Source organism: Miscanthus floridulus, chromosome 16 (genome assembly GCF_019320115.1).
Source record: "Miscanthus floridulus cultivar M001 chromosome 16, ASM1932011v1, whole genome shotgun sequence".
Taxonomy (NCBI): Eukaryota; Viridiplantae; Streptophyta; class Magnoliopsida; order Poales; family Poaceae; genus Miscanthus; species Miscanthus floridulus.
Genome location: NC_089595.1, coordinates 13,535,900 through 13,562,328, shown reverse-complemented (window position 1 = coordinate 13,562,328; position 26,429 = coordinate 13,535,900). Strand labels below are relative to the sequence as shown.

General features: G+C 48.4%; 2 protein-coding genes across 2 annotated transcripts; one reads left to right on the top strand and one right to left on the bottom strand.

Annotated features, from left to right (window-relative positions):
• The first annotated feature begins 941 nt into the window (after positions 1 to 941).
• On the top strand, positions 942 to 1,709 carry LOC136510303 (uncharacterized). The gene has a single exon (XM_066504804.1). It carries the CDS (start codon positions 942 to 944, stop codon positions 1,707 to 1,709), a length of 768 nt encoding a protein of 255 aa, XP_066360901.1.
• Positions 1,710 to 15,530: 13,821 nt separating this feature from the next.
• LOC136513360 (outer envelope pore protein 16, chloroplastic-like) lies at positions 15,531 to 17,896 on the bottom strand. Its single transcript, XM_066507358.1, has 6 exons — positions 17,760 to 17,896; positions 17,484 to 17,675; positions 16,832 to 16,863; positions 16,405 to 16,438; positions 16,216 to 16,283; positions 15,531 to 15,781 (listed from the first exon to the last, which is right to left on the bottom strand). The coding sequence occupies exons 2-6, from the start codon at positions 17,647 to 17,649 to the stop codon at positions 15,641 to 15,643; spliced, it is 441 nt and encodes a 146-aa protein (XP_066363455.1). The 5' UTR covers positions 17,650 to 17,675; positions 17,760 to 17,896; the 3' UTR covers positions 15,531 to 15,640.
• Positions 17,897 to 26,429: the final 8,533 nt, after the last annotated feature.

Below are 26,429 nucleotides of genomic sequence, written 5' to 3'. Positions count from 1 at the left end.
AGAATGATGACAACAAGGATGAAGCAGAAGACTAAAAGGCTTGGCCTGCTTGCTTTTGGTGCTGCCTACCAATTGGAACCCATATTTTTCTATCTCCTTTTGTATGCTGTGGCCTCGTTGCCCTTTTACTTTTCTAGTCTTAATTTCTTGGGCCCTCTCCTTTTGGGTTGGACTTAGCTTTTGCTTTTCTCCTTTGTTGCTGCTCTGTGTGTTGAAGTGAGGCTAGACCTCTACTTCCCCTTGTTTCAACTCCCCCATTTGGTTTAATGAATAGTAAGCATTTCTAAAAAAATTTGTGTTGGAATATCAAAGGTTTAAACTCTGATAAAAAATGGAACTCCATAAGGGATAAAATCCAAGAAAGTCGTTGCAACATTCCGTGTCTTCAAGAAACTAAAAGGCAGTCCTTTGACATCCAGTTCATCAGGAATTTTTGTCCTCACAACTTTGATAGCTACCTTTACCTTCCTTCTAATGGAGCCTCAGGAGGTATACTAGTTGTTTGGCAGGGCAACTTATTCCGAGGAGACTTGGCTTTCCAGAAAGAGTTTGTGATATCCATCAATTTTTCTTCCAAGATGAATGAGGCCACTTGGATGCTTACAACAGTTTATGCCCCATGCACCTATCAAGAAAAAAGGGAGTTCCTCAATTGGTTTTAAAATGTTCAAGTGCCTGAGGACCTAGACTGGTTGGTAATTGGGGACTTCGATCTCATTAGAAGACCTGAAGATAGAAATAAGGACGGAGCTGGTGTTCAGGAAATGTTCTTTTTCAATGGCGCCATTAGTACACTGGGGCTAGTTGAAATCCCTTTGCTAGGAAGGCAATTCACTTGGTCCAACAAGCAAACTGAACCTTTATTAGAAAGATTGGACTGGTTCTTCTCCTCCCCAAGCTGGACTTTGAACTACCCCAACACAGTTGCCAAGTCTCTAACTATGGAAACTTCTGACCACTGGCCCTGTTCCATTGAGATCAGTACTGAAATTCCTGCAGCAAAGATTTTCAGATGTGAAAACTTCTGGCTTCAGCATGACAACTTCAAAAACATTGTGCAGCAAGCTTGGACAGCACCCACCCAACCACAAGAACCAGCAAGACGATTGACAGCTAAGTTTAAAAAATTGAAGAGTGTGTTAAGAACCTGGAGTGCCAATATTTCCTCCCTCAGCCTGCTCATCAAGCATGTCAAATCCCTCATTTATCTCTTTGAAACTATGGAACTGCTCAGGGATTTAAGTATTCAAGAATGGAATTTCAGAAATATTTTGGATGACAGGCTGGTCTCTCTTCTCAGGATGCAGAAGGCTTACTGGAAACAAAGGAGCAAAGTTGCTTGGGTCAGAGAGGGTGATGCAGGAACCAAACTGTTCCATGCACATGCCACTGTAAGACACAGAAGGAATACAATTGCATCTCTGTTGGATGACAATAACATCCCTATCACTGAACATAATCAGAAGGCAGAACTCATTTGGGATGCCTTTAAGCAGAGGCTGGGAATTTCTGAATTCATGGGTATGGATTTTGACCTAGAGGACCTGCTCACCTTTCACCTTGATCTGAGTACCTTGGAGGATGATTTCGGTGCTAAAGAGATTAACAGCATTATCCTAGAATTGCTAACTGACAAATCTCCTGGGCCTGATGGCTTTAACAACGAATTCATCAAGAAATGCTGGTCCTTCATTGCTCAGGACTTTTAGGACATATGTGAAGCCGTCCACCAGGGATCTCTATGCATAAGAAGCATCAATTCCTCCTATATCACCCTCATACCCAAAATTGAGGGGGCCTCTAGAGTGAATGACTTTAGGCCCATCTCTCTCAACTCCTCAATGAAGATCATAACCAAGCTCCTAGCTAATAGGCTCTAGTCTATCATTCCACAGCTTATTCAGAAGAACCAATATGGTTTTATCAAAAAAAGGACCATACATGATTGCATAGCCTGGGCTCTTGAATATCTTCATATCTGCCACAAGTCCAAAAAAGAGCTGATCATCTTAAAACTAGACTTTGAGAAGGCTTTGATAAAGTGGAGCATGAAGCAATCATGCAGATCATGAAAAAAAGGATTTGGTCAGAAGTGGCAAGGTTGGATTAGAGCAATCTGCTGTTCAGGGACTTCATCTGTCCTGCTCAATGGTATACCAGGAAAAACAGTACATTGCAGAAGGGGAGTCAAGCAAGGGGACCCCCTTTCTCCACTGTTGTTTGTACTGGCAGCAGACCTCCTACAATCAATTCTCAATAAGGCCAAAGATAGAGGGCTAATCAATCTGCCAATTGCATTAAACTATTCCTCAGATTTCCCAATCCTCCAATATGCAGACGATACCCCCATCATTATGCAGGCTTCAGCTATGCAACTCTTAACCCTTAAGGGCCTGCTGCAGTCATTTGGCTCATCAACTGGGTTGAAGGTGAACTACAACAAGTCTATGATGGTACCTATCAACATCTCAGAGGAAAGACTTGATCATCTAGCAAGAACATTTAACTGTCAAAAAGGGAGCCTCCCATTTACCTATCTAGGCCTACCTCTTGGTCTGTAGAAACCTAGAATCATCGATTTCTCTCCTTTGGTCAGCAAGTGTGAAAGAAGGCTCATAGCTGCATCTTCCTATCTCAACCAAGCAGGCAGACTCCAGTTGACTAATTCTGTGATTACAGCAATGCCGACCTTTGCCATGTGCATCTTCAAGCTTTAAGACACAGTTGTAGAGCAAATTGATAAATATAGGAGACATTGCCTTTGGAGAGGTTCAGATATGAACTCTAAAAAGCCAGCAGTTGCAGCATGGCCCTTAGTCTGTAGATCCAAAGAAGAAGGTGGTCTTGGTGCTCTAAACCTGAGGACACAAAATGAAGCACTTCTAATGAAATTTCTCCATAAATTTTTCAACAGAGAAGATCTTCCCTGGGTTAGCCTGGTCTGGGAATCATATTACAGAGATGAAAGACTCCCAGGTACCAACAACAAAGGCTCTTTTTGGTGGAAGGATGTTATTAAGCAGCTGGACAAATTCAAAGGTTTAGCAAGGGCTGAGCTTAATGATGGGAAAACCTGTCTTCTCTGGCAAGACATTTGGGATGATTGTATCCCCCCAGTTGAACTACCCGGAGCGGTTCTCTTTTGCCAAGAACAAAGCTGTAACAGTGGCAGAAGCCAAAAGCATTGAAAGTTTATAGGACATTTTCCACCTGCCACTCTCTGAAGAAGCTTACTCCCAGTTCCTGCAGCTCCAGCAAAGTATAAACACTTTACAGCTATCTGATGACAAGGACATTTGGGGTTACATCTGGGGATCAAATTTTTTTGCATCATCAAAAGTTTACAAACAGCTCAGTGGCCACAACAACATCCACGCAGCATCCAGGTGGCTTTGGAGAAGTTCCTGTCAAAATAAACACAGAGTTTTCTTCTGGCTCATTCTTCAGGACAGACTAAACACTAGAAGCATGTTAAAAAGAAGAAATATGGCCCTTGATGACTTCAATTGTGTCCTATGCAATGGACAGATGGAGGAAACAATTGAGCACCTATTCATTACCTGCCCTTTTGCTACTGAAAGCTGGAGCCTACTTAATCTTCAAGTCAACCATAGCCTGAACCCCATCCAAAACATGGAATGGCTCAGAATTCAAATAAACCAGAAGTTCTTTATGGAGATCATTATCCTTCACTGTTGGGCTATTTGGATGAGCAGGAACAATCTGATCTTCAGACAGATCCCCCCCCCCCCCCCCCCCCCCCCCCCCCACCCCCCCGGCACTCAGAATTGCAAGAGCATCTTCAGGATGGAGCTAGAGCTGATGCTATTTAGAGCAAAGAGGACGCCGCACCGGAGGCCGCACAGGCACGCGCGCTCGGAGCCAAGGACCACAACGACACGCTCCAAGTCCCCGTCACCGCGCCAACGCTGCAAGTCGCCTGACTTCAACGGTGGAAACGGCGACAACCATCATCCATCACCAAGCCCCCCCAAGGTTCGTGCTAATCAGAGTCCATTCAATGATCAGCCTCTCACCCCTCCGCTCCCTGCTTCACCATCCTGGGAGCCGAACGCCAGCGCAGTGCAAGACCGCACCACCGAGCGTCTCATCTTCGGAGCCGCTGACGACTACTGTGACTCTTTCTTGCCTGAATGAACTGCAGGTTCTCCCGTCAGCGACCACGACAACGCGACACGGCGGCGATCACACAACCTCGCTGCTGAACGTCGCTTCCGCACGGGACGAGTTTACTCCAGGCGGCCTGCTGTCCCCGCCCCACAATGGAAGCAGGCGCAACCGGCTGGTAGCAACCAGGTGGTGCGGTTCTGCCCCGGGCTCGTCTACTCCAGACGCTGCACCCGCGGAACGGCCACCAACTGCTCGCGCCGTCGTCGCGGGCCGGATGGACTCCAGCAGCACCAGACCAGCGTCTGTCACACCAGCACTCCGGAGGTACAAGACGCCGCTGGCCAGAGCACAACGCCCGCTGCAGCGGGGGTGTCGCAGTTCCTAGAAGGGATCTCCCTACCTTTGCCTCAACCCATCTTGCAGGGTCTAGTGCGCCAGCCCAGCCCTCCACAGCGATGCAAGCGGGGAACGGTCCCGGCACGCAGGAGCGTGCGCATTGCGGCCAAGAACTGGCCGAGGGGTGACACTCAGGCGAAGGCCAGGCAGGTCCTGATGAAAAAGCTTGGCATCCTCGACATCCAAGGCCTCGGCCATGACGAGGCGTTGTTGCGCTACTTCAACCTGTTCAAGGGGCTGCTCACCGACGACGCCGCCAAGGAGCTGACGGCCTTGTGTGGCCTCAACGCGGCGGCACCGCTGGCCACCACGTACGCCTAGATAGCTGCTGAATCTCAGGGGTACATCTTTGGACTATGTTAGTAATCGTACATCGCTACGGGAGCTCATGGAGCTCCACATCTTTTACAAGTGTCCAGCTATGGTGCTTGGGCGGGGCGACAGCCAGAGGCCTACAGTCGCCTCCCCACCACACTGCTTGCACCCTTCACCTCGTAGTTAGCTGTAGTATCAACTCTGAGAGCAGCAAACTTTTGCTTTCTATCGCTCTGCCGACAGCCAATGGCTTTCAGATATATCGGCGACACCAATTTGCACCTCTCAAGAATGCATGCCCCCGTGTCTTTACCTTACTGATGATTGCCTGTATCACAGCCACAGAGGGCGTCCTGCTTGCCTCCCTCCTCAGTTTATTATTAGAAAGGGCCCAATTGGTTTCCTTATGGCACAGTTGAATTGCCAGATACTTAACTGGAACGTCAGGGGCTTGAATGACGGAGCACGACAGGACTCCATGTGCGAGTTAGTGAGAACCACTGCTGCCACCATCGTATGTCTACAAGAAACAAAGATGCAAGTTATGGATCAGAATGTGGTGCACAGTCGGACAAAAATTTGTAAACTCCTATACTGTGCTACCGGCGGAACAGACTCGAGGAGGCGTCTTCCTTGCGGTGAATGAAGACTACTTCGATCTCTCCGACATTGTACTTACCTTGAACGCCATAACCGCGCAGATCAACATGAGGGCCGATGGAACAAGGTGGCAAATTACGGTGGTATACGGCCCGCAGGGTGAGGCAGCCAAACTTCAATTCCTCCAAGAATTGAAGAACATTCCACCGCCAGTCCACAATAGATGGCTCATCCTGGGAGATTTCAATCTCATCTACCAGGTGGAAGACAAGAACAACTCCAACCTAAACCAGCGCCTCATGGGGGCATTCAGAGCGACGATCGATCATTTGAGGCTCAAAGAAATCAAGCTAAATGGACGCCGCTTCACTTGGTGCAATCAACAGGAGAACCCGACGCTCACTAGAATTGATAGACTACTATGTACCCCCCCAATGGGACCTGCTCTTCCCCGCGTGTTTCTTACACTCCCTCCCATTGCTCATGTCGGACCATACCCCGCTGCTACTCCAGGGAGAGCTTGACCACCATCAGAGCACGTCCTTCCGCTTCGAAAATTACTGGACAAAGATGGAAGGATTTCAAGATCTTGTCCTTAATTCTTGGAATAGGCCGGTCGCCTTGGCTTTTCCTATGAAGCGATTGCACATCAAAATGGCGCGTGTGGCAAAAGCGATCAAGCGCTGGAAGAAAGACAAGATAGGGTGTAGGGACCGTGACGCCTAAGAGGGGGGGTGAATTAGGCAACTTAAAATTCTAACTCTAAACTATGGCCTCTTTTTCTAACCCTAGTAAAACCTATGCAATAGATAGGCTATCTAGATGTGCAACTATGGTTTTGCTAATGTGTTGCTATCTCTACCGCAAACGTAGTAAAGTAATCAATGTAAATGCGGAAGCTAAAGAGCAAGGTAGAGATATGCAAACTCCCGTCGACGACTCCGGTAATTTTACCGAGGTATCGAGAAGCGCGCAAGCTTCCCCCTAGTCCTCGTTGGAGTCCCTCACAAGGAATCCCTCGCAAGGGCCAAGCTCCCGGTCGGGTAACTCCGTGGATAGCCTCGAGCCTTCCCCACGCGTAAGTGGGTCTCCGATGTGCCTCTCGGCAAGTCTCTCCCGGATGCTCCTCGCCGTCTTCACTATCAAGCTTCCGGCCGAAACGCCGCGGGCCTTGTTCCCTCCGGTACATGGTGGCGGCCACACCACAAACACGGTTGGTGTGATCTCGCAAGACTTCAAGCCCCTCTGATGTACAACACTTGTGCTCGCAAGCACGGGGTGGCAAGAGGTATGCAAACCTCACTTAAACACTAGGCAAACACCTAGAGCAAGCGCATAAGCGGTCGTCTAATCAACCTAAGCACTTCGCAAAACACTTATGCTAATCACCTAATAAAACACTAAGCACTATACATGTGGAGATCACTCAAATGGTGTATCAACACTCTTAGTATGTTTCCTTAGCTCCACACCCCTCAAATAGCCGGTTGGGGGTTGTATTTATAAGCCCCACTGAGAAAGTAGCCGTTGGGGTCGAATTTCCGCGAAACTGCTACTGACGGGACGCTGAATCGTCCTGACCGGACGCGTCCGGTTGTCCCAACAGTTGAGCTAGCAATTTACTGATCGGACGCTAGCTAGTGTCCGATCGCCTACCACCGGACGCGTCCGGTCACAGATTTGCCGCTCTAGAACCTTACTGTAATCGATCGGACGCCGCGTTCCTGCGTCCGGTCGGTTGCCGCCAGCGTCCGGTCCTCGCATCCGGTCGCCTGTCTGCTGAGCCACCGGTCCAGCGTCCGGTTGCATCTGCGAGCTCATTTCTTCGTGATCTTGCATATGGCTTGGTTCCTATCTTCATGCTTGGACTTTGCTTGATATCTTGGGTCTTTTCTTGTGCTCCTAAGGTCTTGCTTAAGGTGTTGATCATCGGATCATCACGTCGCCTTTGTCCAAGTCACGTCTTGCACCCTGTTGGACTACAAAACAAACACTTGCAAATTGATTAGTCTAGTTTGGTTGTGTTGGTCATCAAACACCAAAATCCAAAGTAAATGGGCCTAGGGTCCATTTTTCTTACAATCTCCCCCTTTTTGGTGATTGATGACAACACGACCAAAGCAAGCAAATGATAGAGATTTTGAAATTTAAAAACTACCTATTTGCTAGGATGCCATGCAAAGGGCAAGGTTATATGATGCTAGAAAATCCTACTTAGATACCAATCGAAGACCATCTTGTCCTTACAAAAGTCCCTATGTGTCATTATGGATTCCTACTAATTTTACCATTACTTAGTCTAATCCATAATCCACTTTCCTCCCTTTCTTGAACCATTACCACTTGTAGACATCAACTTGATGCTTGCCTTTGGTCCTTCAAATTCTCCCCCTTTGGCATCAAACACCGAAAAGGAAGACATTAGTAGCACAAGAGAGGGTCAAATTTCATGATCCTTTGTGTATAGAATGAAGTGGATCACAAAATTTGACTCTCACATTATATAGACTAAGCTCCCCTTAAATGTATGCATACATATGGTAGAAAGCAAAGCATATGCATAATTAGCAATTTATTGCACAAGAGAGTTTAATCTATATAATGCATAGAGAAAGCATATAAATATGAAATGAGATCAACATGATGATGCTAAATAAAGAATTATGCTTAACTCTGGGGACTCCAATTTCCTTACAATGAGACTACTACACATGAGATAAGTTTGAAAAAATTGATACCATTTGAAAAAGTGTTAGTCTCAAAGCATCCAAGTTGTAGATTAAGCTCCCCCTAAATTTGTGCACACAAGTGTTGAATACTTGTAAAATTTGTGCACATTGATTTAAGTATCAAAATACCACTTGAAAAATGATATTTGGGAGAGATTATCTACAATTTGGACTTTGGCACATATTAGATAGTTAATTGTAAAACAAGCTATGTGTCATGTTTCTAAACAATTTTAAACCATGTAGGTTTGCTCCAAGGGTTGATAATGAAACCGAGCAAGCCTACCATATGATATACCAATTGAATGCATGACAAAATATTTAAGCATGTAAATACAAACATTAGGCATAAAAGATAACTAGATGCTTTAAGAGTATACCAATTGAAAGACAATACCAATTGAAACAAATGCTAATTGAAAGTAATGACATCTAGTTACCTAACATGGGAAGGGGAATTTGGATCCATAGTATTCACTAACCTACTTGGCAATGACTTTGTCCATCATGATGCACCCCATGAAATGCACCCACACTTTGCCAAGTCTCCAAATTCCCTGAAGTCTGACGGACTTCTTACTTCCCTTTCGGGATCCAAACCTTCTTGGTGCTCTTCATGTTGGAAATGATTTCCTTTGGCACCCAAAAGCGTTTGACCCCATTGTTGGCTTGCTTGTTCACCTTGATGGCCACCACCTTGTCATTTTTCTTCTTCTTCAAGAGATAAGGTGTGGAGGCCTTCTTGTCCACCTTGTTGGTGTAGGTGTTGGAGAGCTTGCTTGTTTGCTTTTTCTTCTTCTTCTTTGCTCCTCTCCCATTCTTCACTTTGCACTCATAGGACTTGTGGCCTTCTTTGTGGCACACGTAGCAAATCACGGTTTGTCCTTCATCAAGCTTCTTCACTCTCTTGACGGTGTTATCTTGATGAAGTTGGGTTTGCTTCGCCTTGCCTTTCACTTGAGTCAAGTCCTTGGTGAGGCGAGCTACTTCTTACTTGAGTTGCCCATTCTCTTTTGCAACCTCTTGTGTGCATGTATCTACAATCACTTTCTCAACACAAGCTTGGTTGCACAAAGGTAAGTCTAAACATAAATCATTGCAAGAGGTAGAAGCATCCTTTTTAATTATGTCATTTCTTTTAGATGCCTTGGTAGGGGTATTTTTGACGGCCTCAAGATTAGCAACTTTATTTGTTAGCTCATCACAATGTTTGCACATGATTTCCATTTTAGCAAGCAAACTTTGATAATCATTTTGTGAGCTAGCTAACTTTTTTTTAATTTTTAATTTTTCTTTTCAAGTTGCTTATCATTAATTGTGCATGCACTTGTTGTTGCACTAGCCTCAAGTTGCTCAATTTTAGTAGATAGTTCAACATTGAGATTTGCAAAGTTTTCATATTGTTCAAGCAAATTCTTGTATGCTTCTTGTGAACTACCCAGCTCTTCTTTTAAAGTTTTGAGCTTCTTTTGTTGACTAGTACAAACTTTAGCATATTTAAGATTTTATTGCACAATTGTATTGTAAGAAGGCAAATCATCATCACTATCACTCTCACTAGAGGATGAGCTTTCGTTACCTCGTGCCATAAGGCACACACGAGAAGAGCTTGATGATGAGTGCTTGTGACCTCTCCTCTTGTGATGGTTTTCTTCTTCACTTGAAGAATCATCCCATGACCTTATTGTTGTGAGGGCTTTGTTCTTGCACGCCTTCTTCTTTGTCTTGGGTGTGGGCTTGTTTGGACAAACTTCCATAAAGTGCCCCAACTCGCCGCATCCATAGCATCCCCTCTTTCTTTGCTCGTTTCTTTGATTGGTGAAAATGAGATCTTGAATTTGGATGGGCACACCCTTGACATTGAGTCTTTGGATCATCTTCTCCACCTTGTTGATTAATTTGATTGATTCTTCATCAAGGTCAGAGGTGGAGGAGGAAGATTGATCATCATCACTTGAATCTTCATCATCATCATCATCCTCATCTTCTTCTTCACTTGAGGAGCTTGAGCTTGAGCTTGACTCAACTTTCTTGCCCTTTATTTTTTCTTCTCACTACAAGCGAGAGTTTTGCCTTTGCTTGATGAAGATGCTTCTCCTTGACCCATCTTACGTGACATTTCAAATGCCACTAGCTTGCCAATGACAATGCCCGGGATCATGGTGCTCAAGTTCTCCATGTTGTGAAGGATGGTGATGATGCTTGCATATTTCTTTTGTGGTAGAATGGAGATGATCTTCCTTACGATGTCTGCATCATCTAGCTTTAATAATCCTATTGAATGGAGCTCATTGATAATTAGATTCAATCGAGAATACATATCACGAATAAGCTCATCATCATTCATAGCAAAGGAATCATAATTTTGCTTGTCTAGACAATGTTTTTGCTCACGGACATTACTTGTGCCGTCATGGAGCTCTTGGAGTTTTAACCAAATTTCATTTGCCGTATTTAAGGTGAACACTTGGTTAAACACATCCATGCTAAAGGATTCAAACAGGCAATTCTTAGCTCTAGCATTGAAATGTATTTGTTTTTCGTCACTCTCTGTGGGTTTTTTAGGATTCTTGATGGGTTTCATCCCGTCATGAGTGACTCTCCATACACCCAAATCAACCGCCTCAAGGTGGCAAGCCATTCTAGCTTTATAGTATGGGAAGTTAGTGCCGTCAAATTGTGGAGGCCTAGCGGTATCCATCCCAACCACTCTAAAATAGCGTCGACTCAACGGCGGTTAAGCCAAAGGTCCAAATATGAGCCAACCGGCTCTGATACCAATTGTAGGGACCGTGACGCCTAAGAGGGGGGTGAATTAGGCAACTTAAAATTCTAACTCTAAACTATGACCTCTTTTTCTAACCCTAGCAAAACCTATGCAATAGATAGGCTATCTAGATGTGCAACTATGGTTTTGCTAGTGTGCTGCTATCTCTACCGCAAACGTAGTAAAGTAATCAATATAAATGCGGAAGCTAAAGAGCAAGGTAGAGATATGCAAACTCCCGTCGATGACTCCGGTATTTTTACCGAGGTATTGAGAAGCGCGCAAGCTTCCCCCTAGTCCTCGTTGGAGCCCCTCGCAAGGAATCCCTCGCAAGGGCCAAGCTCCTGGTCGGGTAACTCCGTGGATAGCCTCGGGCCTTCCCCACGCGCAAGTGGGTCTCCGATGTGCCTCTCGGCAAGCCTCTCCCGGATGCTCCCTGCCGTCTTCACTATCAAGCTTCTGGCCGAAACGCCGCGGGCCTTGTTCCCTTCGGTACACGGTGGTGGCCACACCACAAACACGGTTGGTGTGATCTCGCATGACTTCAAGTTCCTCCGATGTACAACACTTGTGCTCACAAGCACGGGGTGGCAAGAGGTATGCAAACCTCACTTAAACACTAGGCAAACACCTAGAGCAAACGCATAAGCGGTGGTCTAATCAACCTAAGCACTTCGCAAAGCACTTATGCTAATCACCTAATAAAACACTAAGCACTATGCATGTGGAGATCACTCAAATGGTGTATCAACACTCTTGGTATGTTTCCTCAGCTCCACACCCCTCAAATAGCCGGTTGGGGGTTGTATTTATAAGCCCCACTGAGAAAGTAGCCGTTGGGGTCAAATTCCCGCGAAACTGCTACTGACCGGACGCTGAATCGTCCTGACCGGACGTGTCCAGTCGTCCCGACCGTTGAGCTGACAATTTACTGATCGGACGCTAGCCAGTGTCCGGTCGCCTACCACCGGACGCGTCCGGTCACAGATTTGCCGCTCTAGAACCTTACTATAATCGATCGGACGCTGCGTTCCTGCGTCCGGTCGGTTGCCGCCAGCATTCGGTCCTCGCGTCCGGTCACCTGTCTATCGAGCCACCGGTCCAGCGTCCGGTCCTTGCGTCTGGTCGCATCTGCGAGCTCGTTTCTCTGTGATCTTGCATACGGCTTGGTTCCTATCTTCATGCTTGGACTTTGCTTGATATTTTGGGTCTTTTCTGGTGCTCCTAAGGTCTTGCTTAAGGTGTTGATCATCGGATCATCACGTCGCCTTCGTCCAAGTCACGTCTTGCACCCTGTTGGACTACAAAACAAACACTTACAAATTGATTAGTCCAGTTTGGTTGTGTTGGTCATCAAACACCAAAATCCAAAGTAAATGGGCCTAGAGTCCATTTTCCTTACATAGGGGATACGAGGATATAGCTCGCCATAGTAAAAGAAGTATTGTTACAATTAGAAGCAGCCCAAGAGCATAGGGTGCTCACTGCCATGGAGCTTCACCTATGTCGCCGCCTCAAATCCCATAGCACTGGCCTCGCTGCTATTGAAAAATCAAGAATCAGACAGAGATCGAGGCTAACATACATCCGATGTGGAGATGCTAACACAAAAATTTTCCATAGTAGAGCCAATGCACGACAGAGAAAGAATTACATACATTGTCTACATACGGATGGGGGAATTGCGGTGGCGCGCCAAGATAAAGAAAAGGTGATACAAGATTATTTTACAAACCACATTGGCTCCACGGTGCCGAGAACTTACACAATCAACTGGCAATCCCTTGGCTACAATCAACATGATCTCTCCGATCTGGAGGTGCCTTTCTCCCAGGAAGAGATAAAAAAAACTATATATTCAATGCCTTCCGACAAAGCGCCAGGACCGGATGGCTTCACGGGTGCCTTCTTCAAAGCTTGTTGAGAAACCATTAAAGATGATGTTACGGCGGCAATGAACAGTTTATTCACATTGAATGCCCTAGGCTTTGAATGGCTAAACTCGGCATCCATTATCCTTCTACCCAAAAAAGTCGATGCATCAAGAGTTACTGATTTTTGACCCATTAGCCTAGTCCATGGCATTGTAAAGATCTTCTCCAAAGTGTTAGCTAACAGACTTGCCCCTCGACTCAACTCCCTTGTATCGAACTGCCAGAGCGCTTTTATAAAAAACAGAAGCATCCATGATAATTTTCTGTACGTCCAGGGCGTGGTAAAAAGACTACACAAGCAGAAAATTCTGGCTTTGTTCATGAAACTAGACATCCACAAAGCCTTTGACATGGTACATTGGGGGTACTTGCTTGAGACTCTACAGGCTCTGGGCTTCGAACAACGATGGTGTGAGTGGATATCCATCCTCCTACGTACATCCACCTCGACACCCATGCTGAACAAGCGACTGGGGGCCACTTTTAGCCATGCAAGAGGCGTCCACCAGGGGGATCCGCTTTCACCCATGCTATTCATCCTAGCCATGGACCCGCTTCAACGTTTGCTTGACCTAGCAACCCAACAGGGGATACTCACCCCATTACCAATCACGGCGGCAAAATGGAGAACCTCAATGTATGCAGATGATGCGGCCATTTTTCGTTAGCCCCACAAAAGACGATGTAGAAGCCATCAAAATCATCCTGCAGCCTTTTTGGCACATTCTCGGGACTACATATTAATCTACAAAAGAGCTCAGTACATCCAATCGGTTGTGCAGACGTCGACCTAGACCAAGTCCTGGCACCTTTCATCGGTACTAGAGGTGGCTTCCCATGCAAATACTTGGGACTGCAACTACACATTAGAACACTGCAAAGGATCCATGTGCAACCTCTCATAGACCGTATTGGGCATAGGCTACCCAAATGGAAAGGAAGATGGCTAAACAGAGCAGGACGCCTCACTCTTGTAACCTCTGTCCTCTCCTCCATGCCAACCTACCACCTGACAGTGTTTCCTCTGGCCGCTTGGGCTAAGAAAAAGATCGACAAAATAAGGAGATCTTTCTTGTGGAAGGGGGAGGAGAACGCTAATGGCGGCCACTGTCTAGTTAACAGACGAACGGTTACCAGACCAAAAGACCTGGGCGGTTTAGGCGTCCCTAACCTGGAGAGATTTGGGCGAGCCCTCCGGTTACGATGGCTATGGCAAGAATGGGTGGACGAGTCCAAGTCGTGGAGCGGCTCAGAGCTTCCATGTTCTGATGATGGCCGCCTCCTCTTTAACTCCTCAATCATTATATCCTTGGGGGATGGTGCAAAGACAAAGTTTTGGCACCACAGTTGGCTTGATGGTCAAGCTCCTAGGTACCTAGCCCCGAACTTGTTCCGCCTAGTCTCAAGGACAAACCGAATGGTGCAACAAGAGCTCCGGAACAACAATTGGATGCATAAACTAGGAAGAAAAATCACCTTGGCTATCCACATAGAGGAGTTTGTGTCCCTCTGGATACGGATACAGGATGTGCACCTGCAATAGGGCGTCCAGGACACCATCACCTGGCGTTGGACCAATGATGGGAATTACTCCACCCGATCGGCCTACAGAATCCAATTCAGAGGTTCGCTCCTCCCCTTCCGTACGGACTTGATTTGGAAAGCGCATGCGGAGAACAGATGCAGGATCTTCACCTGAATCTTAGTGCAAGATAAAATTCTAACAGCACAAAACCTACAAAAGATAAGATGGCCACACCAACAACAATACGTGCTGTGCAACGGTCCCTTAGAGACAGGCCTCCACCTATGCCTTTGTTGCCCTTTTGCTAAGGCGGTTTGAGATCAAATCCTCTTGTGGGAAAACCTCACTCAAATTTAACAACACCACCAGGCAAACCCCACCCATATCAAGTCATGGTGGGAAGACGCGGCAGCAAAAGTGCCAAGATCTGAGCGGAGGAGGCTTAACGCACCTTCTAGAACATATGGAAAGAGAGAAATAGAAGAATTTTCGACAACAAGACTGAAACGGTGCCGCAAATAGCCGCAAGGATAAATGAAGACATTGAGCAAAGGAAGAGAGCATTTGATTACGTTTAGCTCACATGCTTATGGGGGGTTGAAACCATAATCTCATTTGTCTTTACTTGTACATAAACTTTCTTTCCCTATTTTAATTGAAAAGCAGTACGTTCAAAAAAAAATTTAGAGCAAAGAAGAAGTACTTCCCTAAAATTCAGGAATGGATAAACTGCTTAAATTAAGTTAGAGGCCTCTTGTACTCGCTTTACTCTTCTCTGTCTTTCCTTTCCTGGTTCCCTAGCTTCCCCTCCTTATTCTATTATTCTCAACGCTCTGGACCTTTTTTTTAAACTGAATTCTGCTTTTTATCTAATGCATTCCAGTAGGGCCTCCTTGGCCTTCCTGTTTTATCAAAAAAAAAAGGAATTCACCACGTTTTCGCAAAAAAAAAAGGGAATTCACCACGTGTAAAAGCATTCTTTGCACGCACGGCTTTGTCCTCAGTTGCTGCAACTTCTCCACTCAAACCAAACCATCACAGAATCACAGCGACGAACTGACAACTGCAACCAAACCGCAGAACTAACGAAAAAGGTTGCTCGGAACATTCACACAAGGCAAAACCGCCGGTCGGAAACGAAGACTGAAGGTGGTGGTTTATTGAACTAGACATGACTCCACTGAACAAGTACTTATTCTTATTGTACGACAATGGCACTGCAAATGCAGTTGCTCTTGCTCAACTAGGTAAGGCAGTTGATGAACTCCACGGCTGTTGCGGCCGCGCCGGCGGTAATGGCATCCTTGATGATCTTGTTTCTGTGGTTGTTGCTGGCGCCGGAGATGAGGGCACCGGATAAGGCGCCTCCGATCATCGCATTCTTCTGCAGTCATGATAGCAGAAGGGGTTAATGAACACCAAAAGATGACTCAGAACATGGGTGGAATGAAAATGAACGGGTTACAGATTAAACAATTTTTATGATGAGGTGCTTAATGGTTCCAAACAACAAAAACACTGTATGAAGACTGAAGACCTACCTTGTCCTAGTCTTCTACATAGATGGACATCAGTAAAATTTCTAATAAGCATCAGATGTTGCAAAAACCTTGATGTATGAGGTACCAGTGCCATACAGAGCTCCAGCCTTCATTCATACTATTTGTAGAAAAAAAAATGTTGCCTAACAGTAAAAAGGTCTAGATTTCGAACGGGATGTTACTTTTCACCAACAGGCAAGCGGAATTTTTCCCCCCATGAGATGATGTTCAATTAATCACCATAAAACAGAAAGATTCATACTCTGATTATTCTTACCCAGTCGCTGCGACCACGGACCCTTTCCACACCATATACCATGCCCACATAAACTCCAGCAACGGTACCTGCGTGTTAGACAAATAAACATCTGAATTATTCCGAGTATATAAATGAAGAAGGGAAAGAAGCCAACAAAAATTATTTGAGTCTGAAGCGACAAAAGGCACAAATTGATCAATTAATTACCCCAATATGCACCCTCCTTGCACATCTTCTTCAGCTGCATACATATTGAGAAAGTGTATCAGTTTGATGTGTAAACCAGAAGTTGCTAGGTGCAGGGTTTTTTTTTTCGAGAACGTGACTTCACACATTTTTCATTAAGGAGAGGTGAAGGGTTTTAGTTCAACATTTCCAGTAACACATAGAATTCCTGAGATGACAGTACTGCATTGAGACTACAACTAGAGATCTGCAGTATTCATAAGTCATGGAATGTGTTTTAGAATGTCAAGTAAATCACGATCCACATTTAGGAACTGCAAGCAAAGAATCACCTAACTGGCAACGCTAGGCATTTGGATCATGGTATTTAAGATCCCCAATTGAAATGGGGCCTGGAGCTAGAACAGTTAAAAATCAGCGATACAAAGGTTGTGGATATATGACTTACGGCATGCTCAATCCTGTGCTTTGAAACATCCCCTGCAAACAAAAGAGGTTTTGTCATAACAATTTCTTCTCTGATTGCCAGTAAAATGTAGGACAAAAAATGGAAGCATATGATTTCCTTGTCAGCAGTACTGCTATTATTCTGAAATAGCATTGGTTAAATTCAAAGTTGAGGCGAGTCTTCAGTAAGATCCATTGAGGTAATTAACGACCATTTGAACCGGCTCGGGCCCAAGATTGGGAGCTAGTACTAGCGTGTACATCTGGAGTGAATCTTCAGTAACAAAATCAAAATTTTCTCGTCATTTCAGTCATTCAATCATGACTGAATGTAAAATGCAGGCTACAGAAATGTGCAGAAACTCAATACAGACTGAATGTGAGATATTCAGGCTGCACTACAAATTACAGTCTGGTGTTATGTCTGCACCCATTGTTTCGCTCTCTGGATTCACTTGCAGAGGCATAGAGACCGCACTGACCAAACGTTTTGGGGGGAAGATCGTATCAAAATCTCTGACATGCAAATGCATGAGGCAAAATCGAAACTTTTCCCCATCTAACTAGCAAGGGTTCCTGGGCTATGGAATGCAGCATGACTGAAACTGAATACGAATGAAGGGGGCGAGGAAGAGGCGGACGCACGCACGCACCCCTGTGGAGGCACTCGAAGGTCTCCTCGGCGGCCACCTTGCAAGCGCCGACGGCGCCGATCTTGAGGAAGCCGTCGACGGTGCGGTTGAGGAAGGGGTTCCCCATGTCGATGACGACGTCGATCTTGGGCGACCTGAGGGACCCCGAGAAGCCGCCGCGGGGCATCCTGGCCTGGCCCTACCTTCCTGGCACTGGCAGTGGCAGTGGCAGGTCAGCTGTGTGTGTGGCAGTGTGTGAGAACTGAGAAGGAGGATCGCCTGGGCAGGTTCTCTCACCTCGGAGAAGATAAAGAAGTGGAGATTGGGCGGTGGCGTTGGCGGCGGCGTTGGCGTGCTGTGCTGTACTGGTGTTGGATCATATATCAGGCCAGGGACAAGCAAAGCATGGACGGCCGAGAATGAGCCCGGCTACGTGCAAGCTATGTGTTGGCAGGCCACCCACGTCACGATCGCGCTCGTGAGGTGAGGCTAACTGCTGTACAGCTACTCTTCTGCTGGTAGTGCACCCTCCTACCGCCTGATAATAAGATCAAACTGAGCGTTGTTTGTATCCAGAATTTGTTTTTAGTTATTACATCGAGACACATGGGTCGTGATTGATTGGTTGTGTATACTCTAGTCAGACTCAGACCCACGGGATACATGTTTAGGATGATTGGTCGCCTGTACGGCACTTTGGGTCTATCTCTCTGCTCATGCAAAAATATCTTCTCGCTCCGACTTCTAAGGACAGTCCTGATGGTGCATTGATGATGGTTTCTATCCTCATTAAATGACTTGCCACGTAGGCAAAATGCTGACATGGCAACGTAATTAATGAAGAAAGAGAGCAAAAATCATAGAAATGGTTTCTTCATGAAGAAACCAGGTCTACTCTTGACCCAATGCACCAAGAAATCATGAAATCGCCATTAGGAAGAAACCATCAGTTTCTAGGGAGCTCGCGTCGCACTCCCATTGGAGGAAAAGATAGAGTTGGGAGAGAGAAAGATAAAATAGTTATTACTCATAGAAACCATGGGTTGAAAAGCAGTACTTTTTTGGTACGGTATCCTATATTATAGAAACTACTAGTTTCTTTCATTGGAACTGCCCTAAGACTGTCTCCAATCCAACGCATGATCGGGCACCCAAACCCAAATGACATGTTCGCTTTTCTTATAATCCACATTTTTTCAGTTTATTTTTTTAGCTGAAACAGTATTTTTCTCTCACAACAAATCAGCAGGAACAGTGTTTTGGTTTATTTTTTCAGCGAAGCGAACGGGGCCTAATGAGTTATACTGTATCAGCCTTTAACAGAGTATCTGTACAGGAGACTTATTTTGGGTGTCAGAAGAGGCACAACCTAAATCTGAGTATCCTCTCTCCAAGAGATCCATCTGCAGAAAGGGTTCTTTTTTGGGTCTTGTTGTTGAAGAAGAAAAAAAAATGAATATCGAACCCTTTGCATGTTGCGCTACTCAAACATAGAATATGTCTTATATTTTGGGTGGCGTCGTTGGAGATAGTATAAGATAGATAGTTTTTTTTTGTTCTTCTACAGAGCTAGCCTGTTAGATGAGAGCAATTATCTAGATAACGACATTATTAGTGCACGACTAGCATATATTAATTGATATTAATGTATTTTAAATAATATTAAAGAATAATAAGATAAATAAAGATAGTTTCTTATAAAAAAATTATGATTTATATTTATTTTACCTAATTTATCTATTGCAATATATTCTTCGTGCAAGCAACCAAACGTCCTCTCAACTCGACCAGGCTAGCTAGCTAGATGCTAGCAACAAAAATATACTCCCTCCGTCCTAAAATATATGTCGCTTTCGTTTTCCGAGAAACAACTTTGATAAAATATATATTAAAAAATATTAATATTTATGAAACATAATTAGTATTATTGGAAAGATCTTTGAATCTAGTTTTTTAATAAATTTATTTGGAGATACAAATATTGTACGTATTTTCTATAAATCGAGTTAAACTTATGACACGGAAACCGAAAACGACAGATAATATGGGACAGAGGGAGTAGCAATGTTGCGTGCGCTCCGCCGCCTATCCCCTTGGGGCCATACGAGTCAGGCTGGGACGGATACGCAAATCACTCACACCCATAGGCTCTGATTGTTTGCCTGCATTAGCCTATGTCCAAGTTTGTGCAGTGCAATATAGTTGGACAAAAGGCACGAGGCCCATGTGCCAGCCCACAACCTAGCATGGCATGTAGTACCAGTATGGCACAACCTGATTAAGTGGCGCCATAGAAACAAAGAGAATTTGATCATTGCCGGTTTAAGACATTATAACATATCTATTTAGAATTTGATTAAGGGAGTACTTTTGATGAATTTATACATTTGACTAAATATTATAACATATCTATATCGGTAGTTTAATTGTAAGCGCTACTTTTTATAAAAAATACTATTACACACATAATACTCTAATAGAGAAAATTCAGCAACTTGAGTGTTGTGGTAAAGGCTAAAACAATTGTTTATTTCACTATATTAACTAAGAGGGTAGCCTAGTGTCGGGTACCATAAAACGGGGTACCCTGAGCGTATACTAAAAGAGTCACTTAAACCCCATAAAAAATAAAAGCCAAAGGGTAAGCCATTTGTTAAACCCCGGCCTCGTCCGAGCCCACTCGCTCTCCGCCTCGTTCCTGGCCCCGCGCGGGAGGTCTCGGCGGCCTGCCAAACCTCCGCCTCGCGCAAGGCCTTGCACAGGGGGCCTCGACGGGGAACCGATTTTCCGTCTCGCCCGAGGCCCCGCGCGTAAAGCCTCGGACAAGATGTCTATTCTCCGTCTCGCTCGAAGCCGGCTCGGCAATAATCCGTCGCTTCTGCCTCGACTGGGCTCCCCGACAGAGTGTCACGTCCCATTAATGCGTCAACCACTCCCGCAATCTCAGCCGAACGACGGCTCGACACCGCAGAGTGGCCGACGGGACAAGGAGTCGCATCAACGCCATACCGACTAGGACAGGGCGCAGCTGGGATTACCGGCCACTGTGTTCTGGTGCTGTGCCCACGATCAGCGCCTGCACTACACTGTGCCACGTAACCCCCGCCCCGAAGACAACGTGGCATGGGGAGTCTAGTCCGGGTCACCATAGCCTCGGAATCAGCGTACGAGACCAACTGTTCTCTCCTAGCCTCGGCAATCTACATCAGGGTCTCAGCAACCTCGGGATTCACGTCTACCGAGACCCCCACGACGGTTCGGCCTCGGCACCAACTAAGCCTCGGCTTCTCGCGCAGTCAACACACAGTGACCCGCACGCCGACCGCCACGCCCGCTTTGAGGTAACCCTAGAGCTCCCACGACGCACAAGATCGGATGTGACCGGCACGTCGCACCAGTACTTTAAGGACGGGACCACTCCGTCGCCCACGCCGCCACAGTAACAGGCTACAGGGCTCGGACATGCCGCCTCCGTCCGCACGACGCCGTGTAGCTAGCGAATGTATCACCCTGGTCCCCCCTTCAACTATAAAAGGGAGGGACCTGGGCCGTTTCTAAAAAGAGACGGACGATTAGGCCTACGCCCAGGCAACGAACTCACGCATGAACACACAACGAACGCTCGAGCTTCCCCGCTATCTGAGAACAACATCTCAAGCAATTCACACCGCTCCATGTAGAGACCTAGGACTAGCTCCCTCTCTCGCCCTGCTTGTAACCCCCTACTACGAGCACTTCGGTGCAAGGAATACAAGATCGATCTCTTGAACTGGACGTAGGGTGCTCATTACCCGAACCAGTATAAACCTTATGTCTCTTTGCATCATCATCCAGGATTGAGAACACGCAGTACAAATTCACTAGTTGGTTGAGGGCCCGCTGGTCTGAAACACCGACAGTTGGCGCTCTAGGTAGGGGCCTCTGCGTGTCAGCTTCGTCGTCCCAACAAGTTCCGAATGGCAAACCCTGTACGACCGCTATGTCTCGGCACGATGATCTAGTTCGGGAGCTTAGAGTTCATGTCTCTAGGATGTGAATACGATATGGTACTTCTCACACCGAGCCCCACCGACCGATGACGACGTCACGCACCCACAGCCCAGGCGCAGGCGGCACCCGGGCGGCCGCTCTCGTCGCGCTCGCCAGGCGTGACGCGAGCAGGGCCACGCCGACGCCACGCGAACCTAGGGCGACACGCCACGCCCCGCCGGTATCCCATGCCTAGCTGTTGGCACAGGGTCTCTGGTTGGGGACCTGTCTAGCCTGAGCCTGGACAAGGGAAAGACGCCGGTGGCATGCGGCAACGCCCCATCATCAAGTTCTGCCACGCCACCGTTTGAGGAGCCGGCTCCGGTGAAGCAGAACCTAGCGACGGCACCATCTCGGTACCCCTTCGGGTTGAGAAATGCCGCCGCCTCCTATGCTCATGCCTACGCTTCTACACACGCGAAGCCCTCGGGACACCACCAATGTTTTGCCCTTGACCTCGATGCCACGGCTTCGACCCACACCCACACTGACTCCTCGGAGGAGGACGAGGCGTGGGCCGGAGCGGATTTCTCTGGAATCCACGACCCTGAAGCCATACGCCACTTCTTGGCCGCAAACGACTACTGCTTCGGCTACTCCGACTCCGACGACGAAGGCACTTACGATCCCGCTCGTGAGTGCTTCCACGTCGGACTCGGGATGCCGAGCACGGGCGACGAGGACGAGGGGGTAGGCAGTCGTACTCTGCTTCGCTAGGGAACAGGCGACATCACGCCCTCACGCATTGTCCCACTAGCAGTGCGGAATGAGAACCTTGCCCACGGACAACTTTGACGCCCGGACCTAGAGCAGCTCGATGAGTTTCAGGCCAAGGTCGAGCAAGATCGACTCCTTCTGCAATAGCTCCAAGACACTCTTGAGCAGGAGCAGCAGGGTCATGGTGACGGCGGAGGAGCCCGACGGCGGGCCCACGACGTCCACCACCGCATCAACGACGACGAAGGGGGCGAGCATCCCCCAATCTTCAATCGCGCTAGCCAGAATGTCGTGGCTGCGGCGATGCTAGTTCGCATGATGCCCGAGCCCTCTACCACGGAGGGGCAACAGGTCCACGGTGAGCTCTGGGATCTCCTAGAGACCGCCGCGATGCAGTAGGCCGAGAGTTCCGCCTCCCGACGGCGTGGAGCCGCCTCGGACCTCCCCTCGGCACCGCATCGGTAGGACAGGGAGGCCTCGGGTTGTCCTGAGCCCGCTCGAGCACCGATAATCAACAGGGTCCCCTTGCTGCACGACCGCCTCGACAACCGACGCGAGGCACGGGACGACCATGAGATGGTCAGCAAGCGGCGACACCACGACAATGAGGGGCCTGCCTGCGGCTACCATCCACACCGAGGCGGCCGCTACGACAGTGGGGAGGACCGCAGCCCCTCTCCTGAACCGCCTGGCCCTCGAGTTTTTAGCAGGGCCATCCGCGGCGCTCAGTTTCCAGCCCGGTTTTGCCAACCGGCCAACCTCACGAAATACAGCGGCGAAACCAACCCTGAGCTTTGGCTGGCCCATTATCGCCTGGCATGTCAGCTAGGCGGCACGGACGATGACCTGCTCATCATCCGCAACCTCCCCTTGCTCTTGTCAGACTCGGCACGAGCCTGGATCGAACACCTTCCTCCCTCATAGATCTACGACTGGCGCGACTTGGTTAGGATCTTCGTCGGGAACTTCCAGGGCACATACGTGCGCCCTGAAAACTCCTGGGACCTTAAGAGCTGTCGCCAGAAACTGGACGAGTCTCTCTGAGACTTCATCCGGCACTTTTCCAAACAGTGCACCGAGTTGCCCAGCGTCGGTGACTCGGAAATCATCCAGGCTTTCCTCTCCGGCACCACCTGCCGAGACTTGGTCCGAGAGTTAGGCTAGAACATACCGCGCTCGGCCACCACGCTCCTCGACATCGCCACCAACTTCGCCTTGGGCGAAGAAGCAGTTGGAGCCATCTTCCCCGACAACGACGCCAAGGGGAAGCGGAGGGACAAGGCCACCGAGGTCTCGGCTCCCCGCCTCCCCAGAAAAAAGAAAAAGGGTCGCCAGGGAAAGCAGGAGATCCTCGAAGCCGATCTAGTCGTGGCTGCGGAGCGCAAGAATCCCCGAGGCCCTAGGGGCCCGGGGCTCTTTGACGACATGCTAAAGGAGCCCTGCCCTTATCACCAGGGCCCGGTGAGGCACGCCCTTGAGGATTGCACCATGCTTCGGTGTTATTACGCCAAGCTCGGGCTCCCCGACGACGACGCCAAGAAGAGGGGCGCCGGCGACCGGGACGACAACAAGGACGAAGGATTCCCCGAGGTGCACAACGCCTTCATGATCTTTGGCGGACCCTCGGCGTGCCTAACGGCATGCCAGCGAAAGAGGGAACGCCGAGAGGTCTTCTCGGTTAAGGTGGCCACTCCCCAATATCTCGACTGGTCTCGGGAGGCAATCACCTTTGATCGAGATGACCACCCTGACTATGTCCCAAATCCCGGGCAGTACCCACTCATTGTCGACCCGATCATCGGCAACACCCGACTCATCAAGGTGTTGATGGACGGAGGCAGCGGCCTCAACATCCTCTACGCCAACACCCTGGAGCTCCTGGAGATCGACTGGTCGTGGCTCCGAGGTGATGCCACGCCTTTCCGTGGCATCGTGCCAGGGAAACGCACGCGACCCCTCGGACGCATCGACCTTCCCATCTGCTTCGGCACCCCCTCTAACTACCGCAAGGAGGTTCTTACCTTCGAGGTGGTTGGGTTCAAGGGAACCTACCATGCTGTCCTAGGGCGGCCGTGTTACACTAAGTTCATGGCGGTCCCCAACTACACCTACCTCAAGCTCAAAATGCCAGGTCCCAACGGCGTCATCACGGTTGAGTCCATGTACGAGCTTGCATACGACTGCGACGTCGAGTGCGTCGAGTACGCCGAGGCTCTCGTAGAGGCCGAGACCCTCATCGTCGACATCGACCGACTCGACAGCCAGCTGCCCGAGCCCAAGCGTCGAGCTAGGACTTTTGAGCCCGCAGAGGCTGTCAAACTCGTCCTAGTCGACCTCGCCTGCCCCGATGACCGGGCACTGAGGATCAGCGCCACTCTCGACATCAAATAGGAAGTCTGCTCGTCGACTTTCTCCGCACGAATGCCGATATGTTCGCATGGAGTCCCTCGGGCATGCCGGGCATACCGAGAGAGGTCGCCGAGCACACCTTGGACATCCAGGCCAGCTCCAGACCGGTGAAGCAGCGCCTACGCCAATTCAATGAGGAAAATGCAGGACCATCGGCGAGGAGGTGCAGAAGCTCTTGGCGGCCGGATTCATCAAGGAAGTATCCCATCCGGAGTGGTTGGCTAACCCCGTGTTAGTCAAGAAGAAAAATGGGAAATAGAGGATGTGTGTAGACTACACCGGTTTGAATAAAGCCTATCCGAAAGTCCCCTTCCCATTACCTCGAATCGATCAAATCGTTGACTCCACTGCGGGATGCGAGACCCTGTCTTTCCTTGATGCGTACTCCGGTTACCATCAAATCAAGATGAAAGAGTCCGACCAGCTCGTGACTTCTTTTATCACACCATTCGGCATGTACTGCTATGTGACTATGCCTTTTGGCCTCAGAAACGTAGGGGCCACATATCAGCGGTGCATGACCTAGGTCTTTGGCGAGCACATCGGGCGAACCATCGAGGCCTATGTGGACAACATCATGGTCAAGTCCAGAAAGGCCGAGGATCTCGTCGACGACCTAGAGATAGCCTTCAAATGCATCAGAGAGAAGGGCATCAAGCTCAACCCCAAGAAGTGTGTGTTCGGGGTCCCCTGAGGCATGCTCTTGGGATTCATAGTCTCGGAATGTGGCATCGAGGCCAACCCAGAGAAGGTCTTGGCCATAACCAGCGTGGGACCAATCCAAGACCTCAAGGGAGTGTAGAGGGTCATGGGATGCCTTGCGGCCCTAAGCCGCTTCATCTCGCGCCTTGGCAAAAAAGGCTTGCCTCTGTACCGCCTCTTGAGAAAATCTGAATGCTTTTCTTGGACCCCCGAGGCCGAAGATGCCCTCGCCAAGCTCAAGGCACTGCTCACCAATCCTCCTGTCCTGGTACCGCTAGCCAGGGACGAGGCCCTCTTACTCTACATCGCCGCAACGACCCAAGTGGTCAGCGTGGCCGTGGTAGTGGAGAGGCAGGAAGAAGGGCACGCTCTACCCATCCAACGACCTATTTACTTCATCAGCGAAGTGCTCTCCGAGACCAAAACGCGCTACCCCCACATCCAGAAGCTGGTCTACGCCGTAGTCCTGGCCCGGTGCAAGCTATGTCACTACTTTGAGTCCCACCCAGTAACCGTGGTGTCATCTTTCCCCTTGGGAGAGATAATCCATAACCGGGAGGCCTCGGGTAGGATAGCCAAGTGGGCCATCGAGCTCATGGGGGAAACCTTGACTTTTACGCCTCAGAAAGCAATTAAGTCTCAGGTCTTGGCCGACGTTGTGGCTCAGTGGACCGACACCCAACTGCCACCTGCTCAAATTTAGACGGAGTGTTGGACCATGTACTTTGATGGGTCCCTGATGAAGACCGGGGTAGGCGCGGCTCTGCTCTTCATCTCGTCCCTTGGAGTACATATGTGCTACATGGTTCGGCTCCACTTCGCCGCCTCCAACAACGTAGCCGAGTACGAAGCCCTCGTCAATGGCTTGCAAATCGCCATCGAACTTGGGGTACGGCGTCTCGACGTCCGGGGCGACTCGTAGCTTGTCGTTGATCAAGTCATGAAGGAGTCAAATTGCCTTGACCCCAAAATGGAGGCATACTGCAAGTTGGTATGTCATCTAGAAGACAAGTTCGACGGTCTTGAACTCAACCACATCGCGCGGAAATACAATGAGGCCGCGGACAAACTAGCAAAGATGGCGTCGGCACAGGCTCCGGTCCCCCCAAA